This window comes from Zootoca vivipara, chromosome Z2, assembly GCF_965207765.1.
Source record: "Zootoca vivipara chromosome Z2, rZooViv2.hap1.1, whole genome shotgun sequence".
NCBI lineage: Eukaryota > Metazoa > Chordata > Lepidosauria > Squamata > Lacertidae > Zootoca > Zootoca vivipara.
The window spans coordinates 27,113,284-27,127,146 of record NC_142585.1 but is presented as its reverse complement, the minus strand read 5'-3'; the positions used below and the strand labels follow the sequence as shown (position 1 = coordinate 27,127,146).

Sequence of the window (13,863 nt, the reverse complement as noted above, 5' to 3'; positions counted from 1 at the left end):
CAAGTGTTTGTACACTAAGCAGAGTAATGGACAATTTTCTTATATTCTTGCCTTCGTTGACGACCTTTTAATCGCAACGTCAAATGACAGGGATTATAAAAATGTAGTCCAGCACCTCAACAAGGAAGTGCAAGTGAAGGAATTAGGACCAGTTCAGTATTACCTCGGGATTCAAGTTGAAAGAGAACAGGATGGTTCATTTCTACTTAATCAGAAGCAAAAGATAATTGAACTGTTGGAGAGTATGCAATTGCAGGATGCAAAACCCGTCGACACCCCGATGGCTACAGACTTCTTAAAGAACCAAGAGGATTCGAAGCTGCTGCCAAACAACACAGAGTATCGTTCAGCAATTGGTAAACTTTTGTATTTAGTTACCACATGCAGACCTGATTTAGCCAATGCAGTAGGGATTCTCAGCAGGAAAGTGAGTAGTCCCACTGAGCATGATTGGGTTGGTGTGAAGAGGGTGGTTCGATATCTTAAGGGTACAATGGATTGTAAATTAAAGTTACCAGCTGTCAGTGACCCTAAGCTCATTGGGTACACTGATGCTGACTGGGCGGGTGATAATTCTGATTATAAATCCACAAGCGGGCATGTCTTTATGTATGGGGGCGGAGCTATCACATGGGGCAGTTATAAACAGAAATGTATAGCTTTATCGTCTACAGAATCGGAATATGTTGCGGCTACAGAAGCGTGCAGAGAGATTTCCTGGCTGGACCAACTCCTAACAGACTTTGGCGTGGAGAGAAAGGAACCTATAAGCCTGCTGGAGGACAACCAAAGCTGTCTAAAGCTGGCGCAGAATGAGAAGTTCCTAGCACGCTCAAAACACATTGGGGTCAGGTACCACTACGTTCGCCAGATGATACAAGATGGACTTGTCGAACTGTCGTACTGCTGCACATCGGAGACGACAGCAGACATCCTAACAAAACCCCTGCCAAGACAGAGTTTCCAGAACCTGCGTGTCAAGCTGGGACTCTTGGGTGGTTGAATAAAGTTGCTTATGTTTTGTTTTGTATGTAATGAATGTTGTGAATTGCCTGAGAAGGGGTTTGTGGGATGGAACACTGGGGCAGACAAGTCACAACAGTTCCTAGAGTGTCCACTAACAGGAACTCACCTGGAGGGACACCTGACTACAGGTCAGTTCCTGTTCCCTCAGACATGCAAATGAGTTGGATTAGACAAAAGCCCTAGCCTGCAATCACTCTCTCTCTTAGCTACTTCCTCCTTCGATGGGAACACATCTCCAGAGAATCTCCAGTTAGCATGGTTCTCACTCTAGGCCTGCAGCCAAGAGTGAGACCAAATGGAGTCTTACTTTACTAAGTAGTCTCTAGATGTATATATACTTGTAACTTTTCTAAGCAAGCCTGCCTTTCTGAGATTATGCTGTAACTCAGGATGAAACTGTAAGTAAACTCTATCTTATTTTATAAACACTGTGTTGTGTATTTCTTTTAAGAGGGACAAAGGGGACCTTTGCCAGGAAGTGTAATATTGAACTATAAAGTGTAATATTGTTATAGAGATTCTAGCGAATCTAACGCACATGCTTTGCTGCGCACAAAAGGGGAATGTCACTCTGCTAATATTGGAAGCTTGCTAACACAAGCTTGGATAGGATCTATCTAATAATATATCCTAATCCACATCCCTAACATTCCCATAAAACTTAGATTCACAAAATGTTTAGGGGTATGCATACCCCTGTGATTTAGAGCCATGCCTGAACTGGTAAACCATAGTTACAGTGTTTGTTCCATTTCTAGAGGACCTTGAACTAAAGAAACTACAACGCAAAATAGGTGGAAGAGTGAAGCAGACAAGCAGCTTTAAACCATAATTTATCTGCATATTTGCCAAAAAAAAGCAAATCTCCTTTACACCCACAAAGGTGGGGTTACCTTTTCTGACAACATTCCTTTGGTTATTCTGAAGAACAAAGCTCTGCTGCAATAAACACAGTAAAAGTATGTTTCATTTATAACTTCATCTTAAACATACTGTATCTAAGAGTAGACATTTAAAATGAGACTAAGACTAGACATTTAAAGTGAGAAGCAGGGCTCTTCCCAACTCCCTGAAATCTGAAATGATGATGCTTTAAGTCAGTTAAAGCAAAATATTTATTTTTTGCCATTACGTTTAGCCTCCTAGGTTGCTGAGACCCAAGCTGCACAAATTTAGAACTTTTCCCTTTAATTAAGGCCTTGCTAGCAGAGCCTGAAAGCCACAAAGGAGATATCGTGTAAGGCAATGCTTAAACAAGTGTTGTTCTTGCTGTAGCTGGATATTGTGAATGGAAAGAAATGAGCAACAAAAATCCCCTGGTGCTCAATCTGCTTCCAGCAGAGCTAAGAAAGCTGATAGATGAATCTTGAGCTGCCTATCCCATGCAGTTTTCTTTAGTTTGTTTGCAATTAGAGCAAAGTGAATAATCAGTAATGGGTAATTTATTCCACTGTATTTTCCATCTTTTGATCTGAAGAAGAACTACAGAAGAAGAAATCCTAGCCACAGGTCACAGGCACAAAGCTCAATACTGTAAACAATGTGCTGAAATCTAAAGCTGGAGAAAACAGCTAATAAGAACACTAAAAAGTAAGGTGTTTGCAGAAGAATTATAATCATCATTTATAATTCTAATCATCATTATAATTCAAATGCAGTGCTGAAAGTGACCAAGGTAGATTCTCAAGCTGGCTTTCCTGGGGAAGCTATTCCACATTTGTGGTGCCACCCAGGAGGAGGCCCTTTTTGGTACACCCCTATATCACCTCTCATGGGGACTGAGTCTAGGAGTTTTCCTAAAACAGGAATAGTGTGGACATGGCTTGTTCCTTTGGCAAAATGACGGCTTAGTTCCAAGTCTTCCTGATCAACAGGAGTTTTTTCTTGCTTGGAAATCCTTAAATCCTGTTGAGACCACTCACCTTTCAATCTGCATGCAGGTAATGTCTCCTTATTCTCCTGACTGGAGGTCGCAGAAGCTCCATCACCTAAGAGCAAATTATGGGCAAATTTTCTACTAATTTAGAAAAGACACATATCTTAATGGGAATGCATCCACTTCTGAATACAAAGGTCCCAAGTTCAATCCCTAGAATCTCCAGGTTGGGCTCCCTGGTCTGAAATCCTGGAAAACTGCTGCCAGCTAGATGGATTCAGTATAAGGCAGCTTCCTATGCTTCACCCTCTACCAGCAGGCTAGTTGACAACAACAAGGCACAGGGAGGCCTTAGAGCTAGCAAAAGCAGGGACTGAGGTTCAAATGAACACATTGAAAAAATTCCAGCTGGGCCACAGCCCTTAATCTGCTAGAGTCAGAAATGAAAACCCTCTCAACTCATTGATATATCTCTTACTGCCAGTTTGATGGTAGAGCTAGAGAAGCTGACAACAAACTGGCATCACAGATGCATTGGCCTATGCCACTGCCTTATAGGATGTCATAAGGAATATGTTATCAGCAAAGTATTGTGCTAGGTATTCAGAGACCATCATGGCTAATAGACATTCATAGATATTCATATTCTCCATGAATTGGCATTGTCTTTCAAATGGTGTGACTGTGACACGTCTTGTGATCGATTATGTGGTCAGAGGGAGAGAGGGAGCAGACTGGGAGGAGGAGATGTCAGAAGCTGAAGAGGTAACAAGGTCTGGTAAGCAGGAGGAGGCCTGAGCAGAGTGCAGTTCAGGAATCACCCCCTCCTGTTGCAACCAGCCCCTCTCCCCGCTGGTCTCTGAGAATGCACAGAGAAATGAAAAGAGCAGAACAGAGATTAGTTGTGTGCAGTCACATATTGGGACTGTGTGGGGAAAACCCTGGCGAGGAAGAGCTAGAGAGGGGCGGGAAGGTGGGGACCTTCAGTCCTCACAACTGCTTCATTGAGGCAGGTCCTTCTAGGAAGAGTTGTTGAGACCACTAGGCCTGAGCTCTGTGGTTGGTTTCCTTGAATAAAGATTTAACTTCACTGGCCTCAGGTGATTTGTTGTTTTTGTTTTCCTTGCTGACCTGCACCTGACTCAAGCCCTGAAAGTGGCACAAACTTGTGTGGCACACGGGCTTGTCATCATGCCTGCTGGAATGTGTGGTTGGGATCAGCTGTTTTTCTACCTGATGGCTCAGTCAGGGTCCTTTCCCAATGGAATACTATCTAGGGAATACTAGAAGAAAGCCACTAGGTGAGAGGTCCAGCCAGCTCAACCCAGCAGCACTGCAGTCTGTACTCTGCCAGCTCAAGAGGATGGGGGAATGGCGTGATTGGGCAGCCACAATCCCACCTTCCCTCAACAGCCACGGTCAAAGAGTCACCTCATTTTGCCTAATAGTAGGGCTGGCACTGTCATTGTAACTACAGTGTTTGGATCAGTGATGAGAAACTGCAATTACCCTCCTGGCACACTTAGAAAACAAGCAGGTCCTGGGTACCCAAGAAGATTGTGCAGTGAAGCCAACATCAATTCAAGCAACTTGGGGGAAAGGAATACGGACTGAACTATACAACAAAAAGATTTGTGGGAAAGGGAAGAGAGATTGATTGGAAGGAAAATCCAGACAACCTCAAGAGAGCCAGGGGTTCAGCAGGCCAATATAGAAGAGTCATGATTTTGCAGCATCTTTTTTATCCTCATAAAAATTTTGAGCAACTGCACTATTGACCAACAAATATACCCTTGTTCTGCTGGACCAGGCCAAAGGCCCACCTAGGCCAGCATATTGTCCTCACAGTGGTCAATTGGTTGCCATGGAAACCCCACAAGCATGCCCCAAGCACAACAGCATTCTCACCACTGGAATTCAGAGGCACAGTGCCTCAGACCTAAAGTCAAACACAGCCATGAGGGCTACTAGTCATTGATAGCTTTCCACATCCCTACACTTCCTCCTCCTTTCAGCTTCCTATTTCTTTATCATTACTCATCCACAAGAGGACCGACCCTCTTCACAGCTAGATCATCATCATCACTTTTGATTTATGTATTGCCTTTTTATATTCCTATACAGAAGGTGCTTTACAAGCTGAAGAAACAACATATAAAACAAATACACTTTTAAAACAATGTGATCCAATGCAAATAAGTCCAAAAAAATGGTTTAAACAACTTAAAGCCATATTAAATAATTCATTAGACTATAAAAGTACACAATAAAATTAACTCTCAGAATATCAGCAAATAGTACCGTAATTGTGCAGAAATTCACTCTAAACAATTGCAATAAATCATTACTAACTTATTATCAATAAAAGTAACAGCAGAATTACAATACTCAAAATACCACAAACCATGTAAAAAGATTGAATTGAGCAGCAAGGTCACACAACTTACTCCCCCCTCTGAACTCCTGTTCTCTCTTCCCAGGTGCCCAGCTGGACTTGATTGTGCACATATTTGCTGTTTTTGATAAGGGTCATGAAAACCTTGACATGATTAGAGTAACAGAAAAGCAGCAGCCATTATAAGAGCATGGGTAGCTGCCTTATACCCAGTCCAACTACTGAGTCATCTAGATCAGTGTTGTCTATGCTGACTGGCAGAGTCTGTCTTGGGTTTCAGACAGGGGGTCTCTCGTTGCCCTATCTGGAGATGCTGGGGACTGAACCAGGGACCTTCTGCATTCAAGGCAGATGCTCTACCACTGAGCCCAAACACAGCCAAAGCAAAAGGGAGAGCATAAATTGTTTTGGCAAACTGGGAATGTGTCAGAGTACCCTGCATGGGGAATCACTGATACAGCAGATTCCCAGTTGCTCAAAACATCTGGAGGCCTCCCAAGTTGTGGGAGGTTGTTCTAGAACACATAGAATCATAGACGCATAGACTTGTAGAGTTAGAAGGGACCCTGAGAATAATCTAGTCCAACCTCCTGTAGTGCAGGAGTATGCAGCTGTCCCATACAGGGATTGAACATGCAACCTTTGCATTATCAGCATCATGCTCTAAACAACTGAGCTACCCAACATGGGAATGTGATTTCGCATTTCAAGGGAAGCCGGACAGTAGTAACAATCTGGTTGCTTCAATCCGCTGGCATGGTGGGACTGGCCCCTGGATGTGAAGAGAAGCCTTCATCAATGGGCATAATAATGTAGGGTTGCCATATTTCAAAAACTGAAAATCTGGACACAAAGGTTGTTGAGCTTTCACTCCCCCTCCCCCCCCAAAAGTTGTTGAGCTCCTTCTCCTTCAAGTTGTTGAGCCCAAAATCTGCACTACCAACATGGGCTGCCATGTCCAGATTTTCCCGGACATTCCAGCGATTTTTACCTGGACGTATGACATCCTTACCATAATATTTATGCAGGCTCATGTAGCACAAAGTGCTCTTCATAGGATGGGGTCTTTGGAGCTGATCAGATCACATTATCTTGCACATGTGCATCACATTGCATAAGTGTGAAGTAGGAAACCAGTCTCTCTGATTACATTAGGCCAGGCTTCCTCAACCTTGGCCCTCCAGATGTTTTGAGACTATAGTTCCCATCATCCCTGAGCACTGGTCCTGCTAGCTAGGGATCATGGGAGTTGTAAGCCAAAAACACCTGGAGGGCTTAGGTCAGGCATCCCCAAACTTCGGCCCTCCAGATGTTTTGGACTACAATTCCCATCTTCCCCAACCGCTGGTCCTGTTAGCTAGGGATTATGGGATTTGTAGGCCAAAACATCTGGAGGGCCGCAGTTTGGGGATGCCTGGCTTAGGTTGAGGAAACCTGCATTAGGCAGTGAGAACCTGTCCTTCTCTCCCATTGCTTCAAAGATAGTATTTTCTTGTTGATTTAATAAATAATTAAATTTATTAGTCACTTTCCCCATGGCAACAATACTTTAAGTAAAAAACAAATACATATATTAAAATCAGCATAAAACCATATATTAAAGCATATCACCCACACACAGAAAGGCCATAGGCTCAGTTGAAAAGGAATGTAAAGTTACATAGAGATGGCAGCAAGCTAGCCTCCCTGGAGGCAGTATTTCACTAATGGGGAGCCACCACTAAAAAGTCTGTTCTCATGATGCCACCCTCCAGATCTTTCATGGAGGGAACACATGAAGAAGGGCCTTAGATGACAATCACAGAGTCTGGGTTCATATGGGTTGAAGCAGTCCTTGAGGAATTTGGTCCTGAGCTGCAGAAGACTTTATAGGTCAAAACCAGCATTTTTTAATTGGGCCTGGGTTGCTAATTGGTAGCCAGTGTGGTCGGCCAAAGCGTGTTGAAAGGCAGCCCCACATATAATACATTGCAGTAACTAAACCTAGAGGTTACCAGAGTATAGACAACAGAAATTAAGCTATCCCTGTCCAGATGGAGGTATAGCTTGGCCACCAGCCAAAGCTGATGGAAGACACTCGGCACCACCACTACATGAACCTCAAGTGACAGCAATGGAGGCAGAAGTACCCCAAGCTATGAACCTGCTCATTCAGAGGGAGTGTAACCCCATCAAGAAAAGGCCACCTCCCATCCATCTGGTCTAAGGAACCACCCACTGACAGTGGCTCAGTCTTATCTGGACTGAGCTTCAATTTATTAGCTGTCATTCAGTCTATTACCGAGACAAGACAGCGGTCCAACACATCCATTGCCATGCTGTAGACATATGTGCTCCCAAACTCTGGGTGACCCCTCTTATTAGTTTCATGTGGATGTTTACCAACATGGAAGATAAAATCAAACCTTGTGAAACCCCACACTGAAGGCTTCACAGAGTCAAATGACACTCCCCAAGCACCACCTTCTGAAATCCAAGTGGGACTGGACTACTGCAAAGCGGACAGCCACACCAGAAGGATACCATGATTGATAGTATCAGAAGCTACAGAGAGTTCAAGGAGAATAAACAGGGGCACATCTCTGTCTCTCTCCCAACAGAGGCCATAATTTATGGTGATCAAAGTGGTTTCTGTGCCAAAACCCAACCTAAACCCTGATTGAAATGGATATAGAATGGGTAATCAACAAGCTATAAGTCTCCTCCACACAGACATGGCATAGAGTAGTTTCCCATCCATAATGTACGGTCATACTGTGGAAGTCCCCCTCCCCCTCCAAACTCATTCTACCCGATCTCAGTGATCTCGAGAAACATGCCAGAAGCAGCTTTCTACATATGGGGGGGGGGCTTCAGTGTTAGTCCTACTCAGAGCAAAGCCATTGAAGTTAATAGATATGACTAACTTAGGTCCATTAAATTCAGTGGTTCTACTCTGAGTAAAACTTATTTGGATGTAACCCTATGTAGGTCATACCTATACACTCTGTGCTTCTTCATTCCAACGCATGCTGAGAGATCTTCTTCTTCTGTTGGGATACCAGAAGGGAAGGAAAATTGCAGATAGAAGGGACTTAACAGCTTGATGTGTCCCTGTAGGCTACTTCAAATTTACAACCTGCTTGTTAACATTGCTGCCACTCTTTAGCCTTTCTATGACTATTGTTGCTTTATTCATGGCTGTTCACCATGAATGCTGTATGGAAAAGCAGATGAATCTGATATTGGAGAGTTTGTAAGTAAATCAATTTTAACTTACCAAATGTGTGGCCTTATTTTTTGCTATGGGAAGAGGGAAGTTTTGGAACTCACAAGGATATATTTTAAAGATCTAACAGCCTAAAATTCCATGCTTTACTTTGCTGCTTATTTAAATCTTTGTTGACTTGAAATCACTGCTTTGGTTCTTTCACGAAGGAGTATTTGCCCCACAATTGGATCTTGGCATCCAGGGAATTCTCCTTTATATACCTATTTTTTCCTTGCACCAACACAAACAAACATAGGGTCTTGTATTGTTGTTGTTGAAGTCCAGAACAAAACATCAAACTACCAATTGTTAATGCCAAGACCTCCACATGCATTTGCAGATCCTCACTGTACAAGGTTGGGTTGGCCAGTTGGTTGCTAAAATAGATTCTAATTTTATTATTGTTTATGGACTCACAGTATCCTAGTTTTAACTCATATAAAACCAAGGGAATCACATCCATTGTGATGTGATTCTCACAAGAAGAGTGATTCTCCTAGGCACAGCATAAATGGCATGGATTTCTGTCCTTTAGACATTTACCTGGGAGTAAGCCCCATCATACTTCATTCATTTTATTTGTATGTCAGTTTTCCACAAACAAAAAACCATGCTCAATGTAACTAATGAGATTATTTAATGAGATTTACTTCTGAGTTGACATATGCAGGAATACACTTTCAATGTCTGTGATTTAAAACATTTTAATGCCACATTTCAAAATCAGGATCTAGCCGAAATTTAATCAAAGTTTTTTTTTTCAATGCTGCCCTGTTTTATTCATGTTCAAAATGCTCAGAATACCAGATGCTGAGTAAAAAAGAAAAGCCATATTAGAAGTAAGATTTTGTACAATTTCCTTTCTTGGATTCACAGGTTAGTTTGCGTCAGATTGAGATGTGTTAAGGAGAATTAGAGAATAATTTAGATTAGTTAATCTCAGACCAAAGTAATCCTTCACAGAGTTTTCTCAATGCATTAAAACCCACATATTAAAAACAGAAATACAGAAATCAACCTACTATTTTTGATGCCAACTTTTAAGGTAGAGTTTTCCAAACTTGGGTTGCCAGCTGTTTTTGGACTACAACTCTCATCATCCCTGACCACTGGTCCTGCTAGCTAGGGATGATGGGAGTTGTAGTAAAAAAAAAACCAACAGCTGAAGCCCCAAGTTTAGGAAACCCTGTTTTACCGTGTGTGCTGCAGCAAAGAGGTTTTTCTTAGCACTAAAAGTAAAAAAGTAAAAAAATCAGAACACTTCTAAGAAGTAGCAGAAGCTAAATTGAAAAAAGGGGTCTGAAACTGGGAACACTTTCAACTTAAGCACCCAAAATTCACTCAAAATTCTTATCGGAATGGCCCAGATCTTCTTTGGGCTCTGCAGAGTGAAAGGAAAGAGTTTCTGCACTTTTTCAGCAGAAACCTTTGGTTTACATTACTGCACTTTCGTTACTTTGCCTTTCTGGATAGCCACTATCTGATATTAACCTTGGAACAGCCTTTTTGTGCGTTTGTAAAATGGCTATGTGGAGGACGTTGTTCACTGTATTACCCAGTGCCTCCTGCATCCAGATCCTCATGCAAAACGTCCGTTTGAATGTAACTTAGGAAAGAATTTTGTTATATCAAGTGAAATCGTGTGCTTTTTGCTGTTCGATATGGAAAATCATGCCACATCACGTATTTCTCCATTTGCATTGGCAGCCGGGAAATTGAGAGCCAAATTTGTGCTTCAGTGCTCAGTGCCACTTTTTCTTTGTTTTGGTTTTATCTTATCCTTGTTATAGTTAAACAGAGACCATGAGATGCTTTACCTCAGAGTCGTGGGTTCGAGCCCCACATTGGGCAAAAGATTGCTACACTGCAGGGGGTTGAACTAGATAACCCTTATGGTCCCTTCCAACTCCAACTTTACAATTCTATGAAGAAGAAGAAAATGCTGCACACATTCATTACTGGGAAGTGTTTGGAGTCTAGGTACGGTAAGAAAAGAGGGTTAATCCCCCCCGCACATTTATCTTTATTCCTTGTCTTAGCTGTGAAATATGAGAACCGGATACAGCGTTATTTGCTTGCTTGCTTGCTTATATGGAGGACCGCTCTAGACATCATTTTTATTCTGCATTCACGATAGTGTGGGGGGCAGGTAGGCGCAGCCCCTCTTTCAGTAATGTTTACGCCTGCAAAAGTTTTGGGGTGGACATCCTGCCTCATTTTCAATCGACGCATGTCCAGAAAATTATTGCTGAAATCCTGTTACCTTTTTTATTTGTTTTTGTTCTGGGTCTTTTATTTTCACCCACTTTCATTGCGCTACGGTACAAGAACTCCTGCAGATAGTAACAATGTAGCAACGCTGGGATAGCATCACAGAATAATTAACGCACTGTTATCATGTCAGTGATATGAATTGCACCTGCAGCCCCCCCCCCCATCCCACCCCGTCTGGCCCAGAGCCATCAAGTGGGCGAGGGGTGAGCAAGCCCTGGGCTCAAGGAGCTCCTAGCTTTCTTAGCGGAGGAGTCTGTAAACAACGATGTTAAGGGTGAAAACACGTCTATACCTACTTAAATTTGTGTCTGTGCTTGAAACACATATACTTCTCACCTACCCAGGATTTCTTTTTAGAAGTACTGTCATTATAAAACAAAGCGAGAAGACTATAACTTGTGCTCTCTATGCCCAGCAGTTCTTCCACGCCGTTCCCTGCCCCCACAATGAGAAAACAAAATGCATTCTCATGAGAGCACAATAAGTTGGAGGAATTCTCACAGACAGTTTCCAGGGATCTTTGCCTTGTTTCCTTTGGTTTTCATGTGACCCTGGGATGCTCGTGCATGTGCCTTTAAAACGCAGAGCAACTAAGGCCTTGTCAAGGACAGTTTGATGTAGGGATAGTAAAGCTGGTCGGAAGAGGCTGTTGGAAGGAGAGGGTGGAAGCAATTTGTTCCTGGAGAGGAGCAGCGACTTTGGAAAGGTGGTGTCGCGCACCGAAGGGATCCCTCGAGTCCGTGTGCACCATGGCGAAGGTCGTGTCTTGGATCCTACTTTTTTTGGCCATAGAAGTCCAATTGTGCCCCGAAGTCGAATTGTGCCCTGCCTGGAGATACGGGTTCGGAGCCTTTGACTCCAAGGAGCGCGGCGGGAATGACATCTCGCCTCGCTGTTACGAATTGGAAAAGACCAGCCTAAAGAAACAGCAACAGAAGCCTGCCACAGGTCTACGGATCACAAAGACTCCGATTGATGGTCCCGCACAGCGGGGTAAGCCTACTTCGCCCACCAACTTGAGGGCGACTTTTTTGGGGGGTGGGTGGGAGGTAGGAAATCAGTCTGTCCTCTTTCCTATTGAATAGCTATATTCCCCACTCTCTGCAGTCTCCTGGATTTTCCCTTCAGATCAAGGTTCTATCCTGCTCTTCTCTCGCTCTCCTTCCCCTTGGTTTAGTGGTGTAGTAGAATAGGGAATGGGGAGCACGTGGCGCTGGGACAATGCTCTTCCCTCCCGGTCTGCTCTTTGGTAAATCTCTGCACGTCGAACAAATTAGCTTTTTTCCTAAAGATAATCCACCAAGGGCCCGTCTATACCTCGTCTTAATGTGGATTGTGAACCCCTCCCTCTCACCTTCTTTAATTCGGTCTTATACACTCGGAGCCCCTGCTGCCCCATATTTCGTCCTGCCTGACTGGAGATTCCCTGCGCTTTGCAAACTTAGGAGAGCTTGGTTGTTGTTTTTCTATTAAAAAAAAAGTCAACGCATCTTACATAAACAAGTAAAACAATAAAATCATCAGTAAAACCAGCTATTTAAAATAATCCAAAAATAATTAAGATCCACAATAAGCTAAAATGACTAGCTGGGGTAAATGGGATTTCTGCAACAAAGGTTGACTAGCCTTTTATTCTGTCATGGTCATTTGTCATGGATGCTTTAGCTGAGGTTTCTGCATTGGAGGGGTTGGACTAGATGACCCTTGGGTACCTTCCAACTCTATGATTCTATGAATTTTCTGTTTTCCAGATTGCTTCCCGGAGACGCTCCAGTTTTTCTCTCTGCTGGCTGTTGTCACATTTGCTTGGAACTCCTTCTGCTATTTCAGGATGAAATACTACCTTCGCAGAAGAGACCTCTGGGATGAGGACACATTTGATGAACCCCTGGAGCAGATTCAGCGGGACTCTCCACCACCACACCATCTCATTGACATTCCTCCCCCCTATATTGAAGGCCCTCCTCCCCCCTATATCGAAGGTCCCCCTCCCTCTTATGAAGAAAGTCAATCACCATCTAATGTTGGAGCCTCTGTGTTTAATGGGAATCCATCCTCACAAAACCCCCGTCTATATTATATACATTATTTTTTGCAACGTCCTGGAAATGGAGAGAATGGGCCTGTCGGCTGGCTTATCTCGCAAAGACAAGTGCTTGTGAATGTTTCAGCATCACACCTGGAATCCGAATCTGAATCTGAATCCAACTCCGAATCCGAGTCAGATCCTTATCCTGATTCTGATTCTGATTCTGATTCTGATTCTGATTCTGATTCTGATTCTGATGAAGACCATTGATGTATGGAGAGGGACAACTCCGTTTCCAACATGGTTTTCTGGGTACAGTGACAGGTCACCTTCAAGTTGCTTTTGTGATGCAGAAAATCGATAAACCCCCAAAATGATCTTTAAGAGTGTGTTCTTCACCAACCATGTTAGTTCTCTCAAATAGTATTTAGGTTTGTTGTGATTAGGAACAGTGTGGAGATGTTCACAACCTCACTGTCTCATACAAGTCAATGCGGCATTCAGAGGTCAGGGTGGGCAAATGCCAGTCTAGATATGGAAATCTGCATAGTTACTATGGGAGGTGTGTATTACAATATTAAACTTTTGAACTGTAATGACCACTATCACTTCCGTGTTTGATTGTATAAACAGCACTTGTTTCTTGTATCAAATACAGTATATTTGTATCGGATGCTTCTGTTTTGTAACAGGCTCATAAATAAAAATGTGTATAATGGCTTCTATGGAATGGTTTATGGTTGAGATTTTACTGCAGGTGGTATGTTTACAAGCCTAAGGTTGTAGCTGTCTCCTGTATCTCTCCTACTTTGATGACCATTTGGTGATGCTATTCCTCAATTGCATGTGGGCTGGAAATTCATGGAGTAGGCTAAACCATCCTTATATCTGGGAGATTTGCCAAAGCTTCCAAGGCAAAGACTGCAGGCTGGTGTGCTGTGAAGTACAGGACAGGATAAGTGTGTGTGCTTGATTACTGCTGGCCCCTTGCCTCCCCTACCAGGATTCAATAT

The 13,863-nt window shown here is 43.0% G+C and overlaps 1 protein-coding gene across 1 annotated transcript; it reads left to right on the top strand.

The window, feature by feature from the left end:
• Positions 1 to 11,570: 11,570 nt before the first annotated feature.
• On the top strand, positions 11,571 to 13,120 carry LOC148686596 (uncharacterized). The gene is made up of 2 exons (XM_088665419.1): positions 11,571 to 11,814; positions 12,573 to 13,120. The coding sequence occupies exons 1-2, from the start codon at positions 11,571 to 11,573 to the stop codon at positions 13,118 to 13,120; spliced, it is 792 nt and encodes a 263-aa protein (XP_088521545.1).
• The last annotated feature ends 743 nt before the right edge of the window (positions 13,121 to 13,863 follow it).

What these genes read in the sequence shown, in the direction of transcription:
- LOC148686596 (XM_088665419.1), top strand. Translation starts at nt 11,571, where the DNA reads ATGGCGAAGGTCGTGTCTTGGATCCTACTTTTTTTGGCCATAGAAGTC. An exon ending in TGATGGTCCCGCACAGCGGG is followed by an intron (nt 11,815 to 12,572) that starts GTAAGCCTACTT and finishes TCTGTTTTCCAG; the next exon opens with ATTGCTTCCCGGAGACGCTC.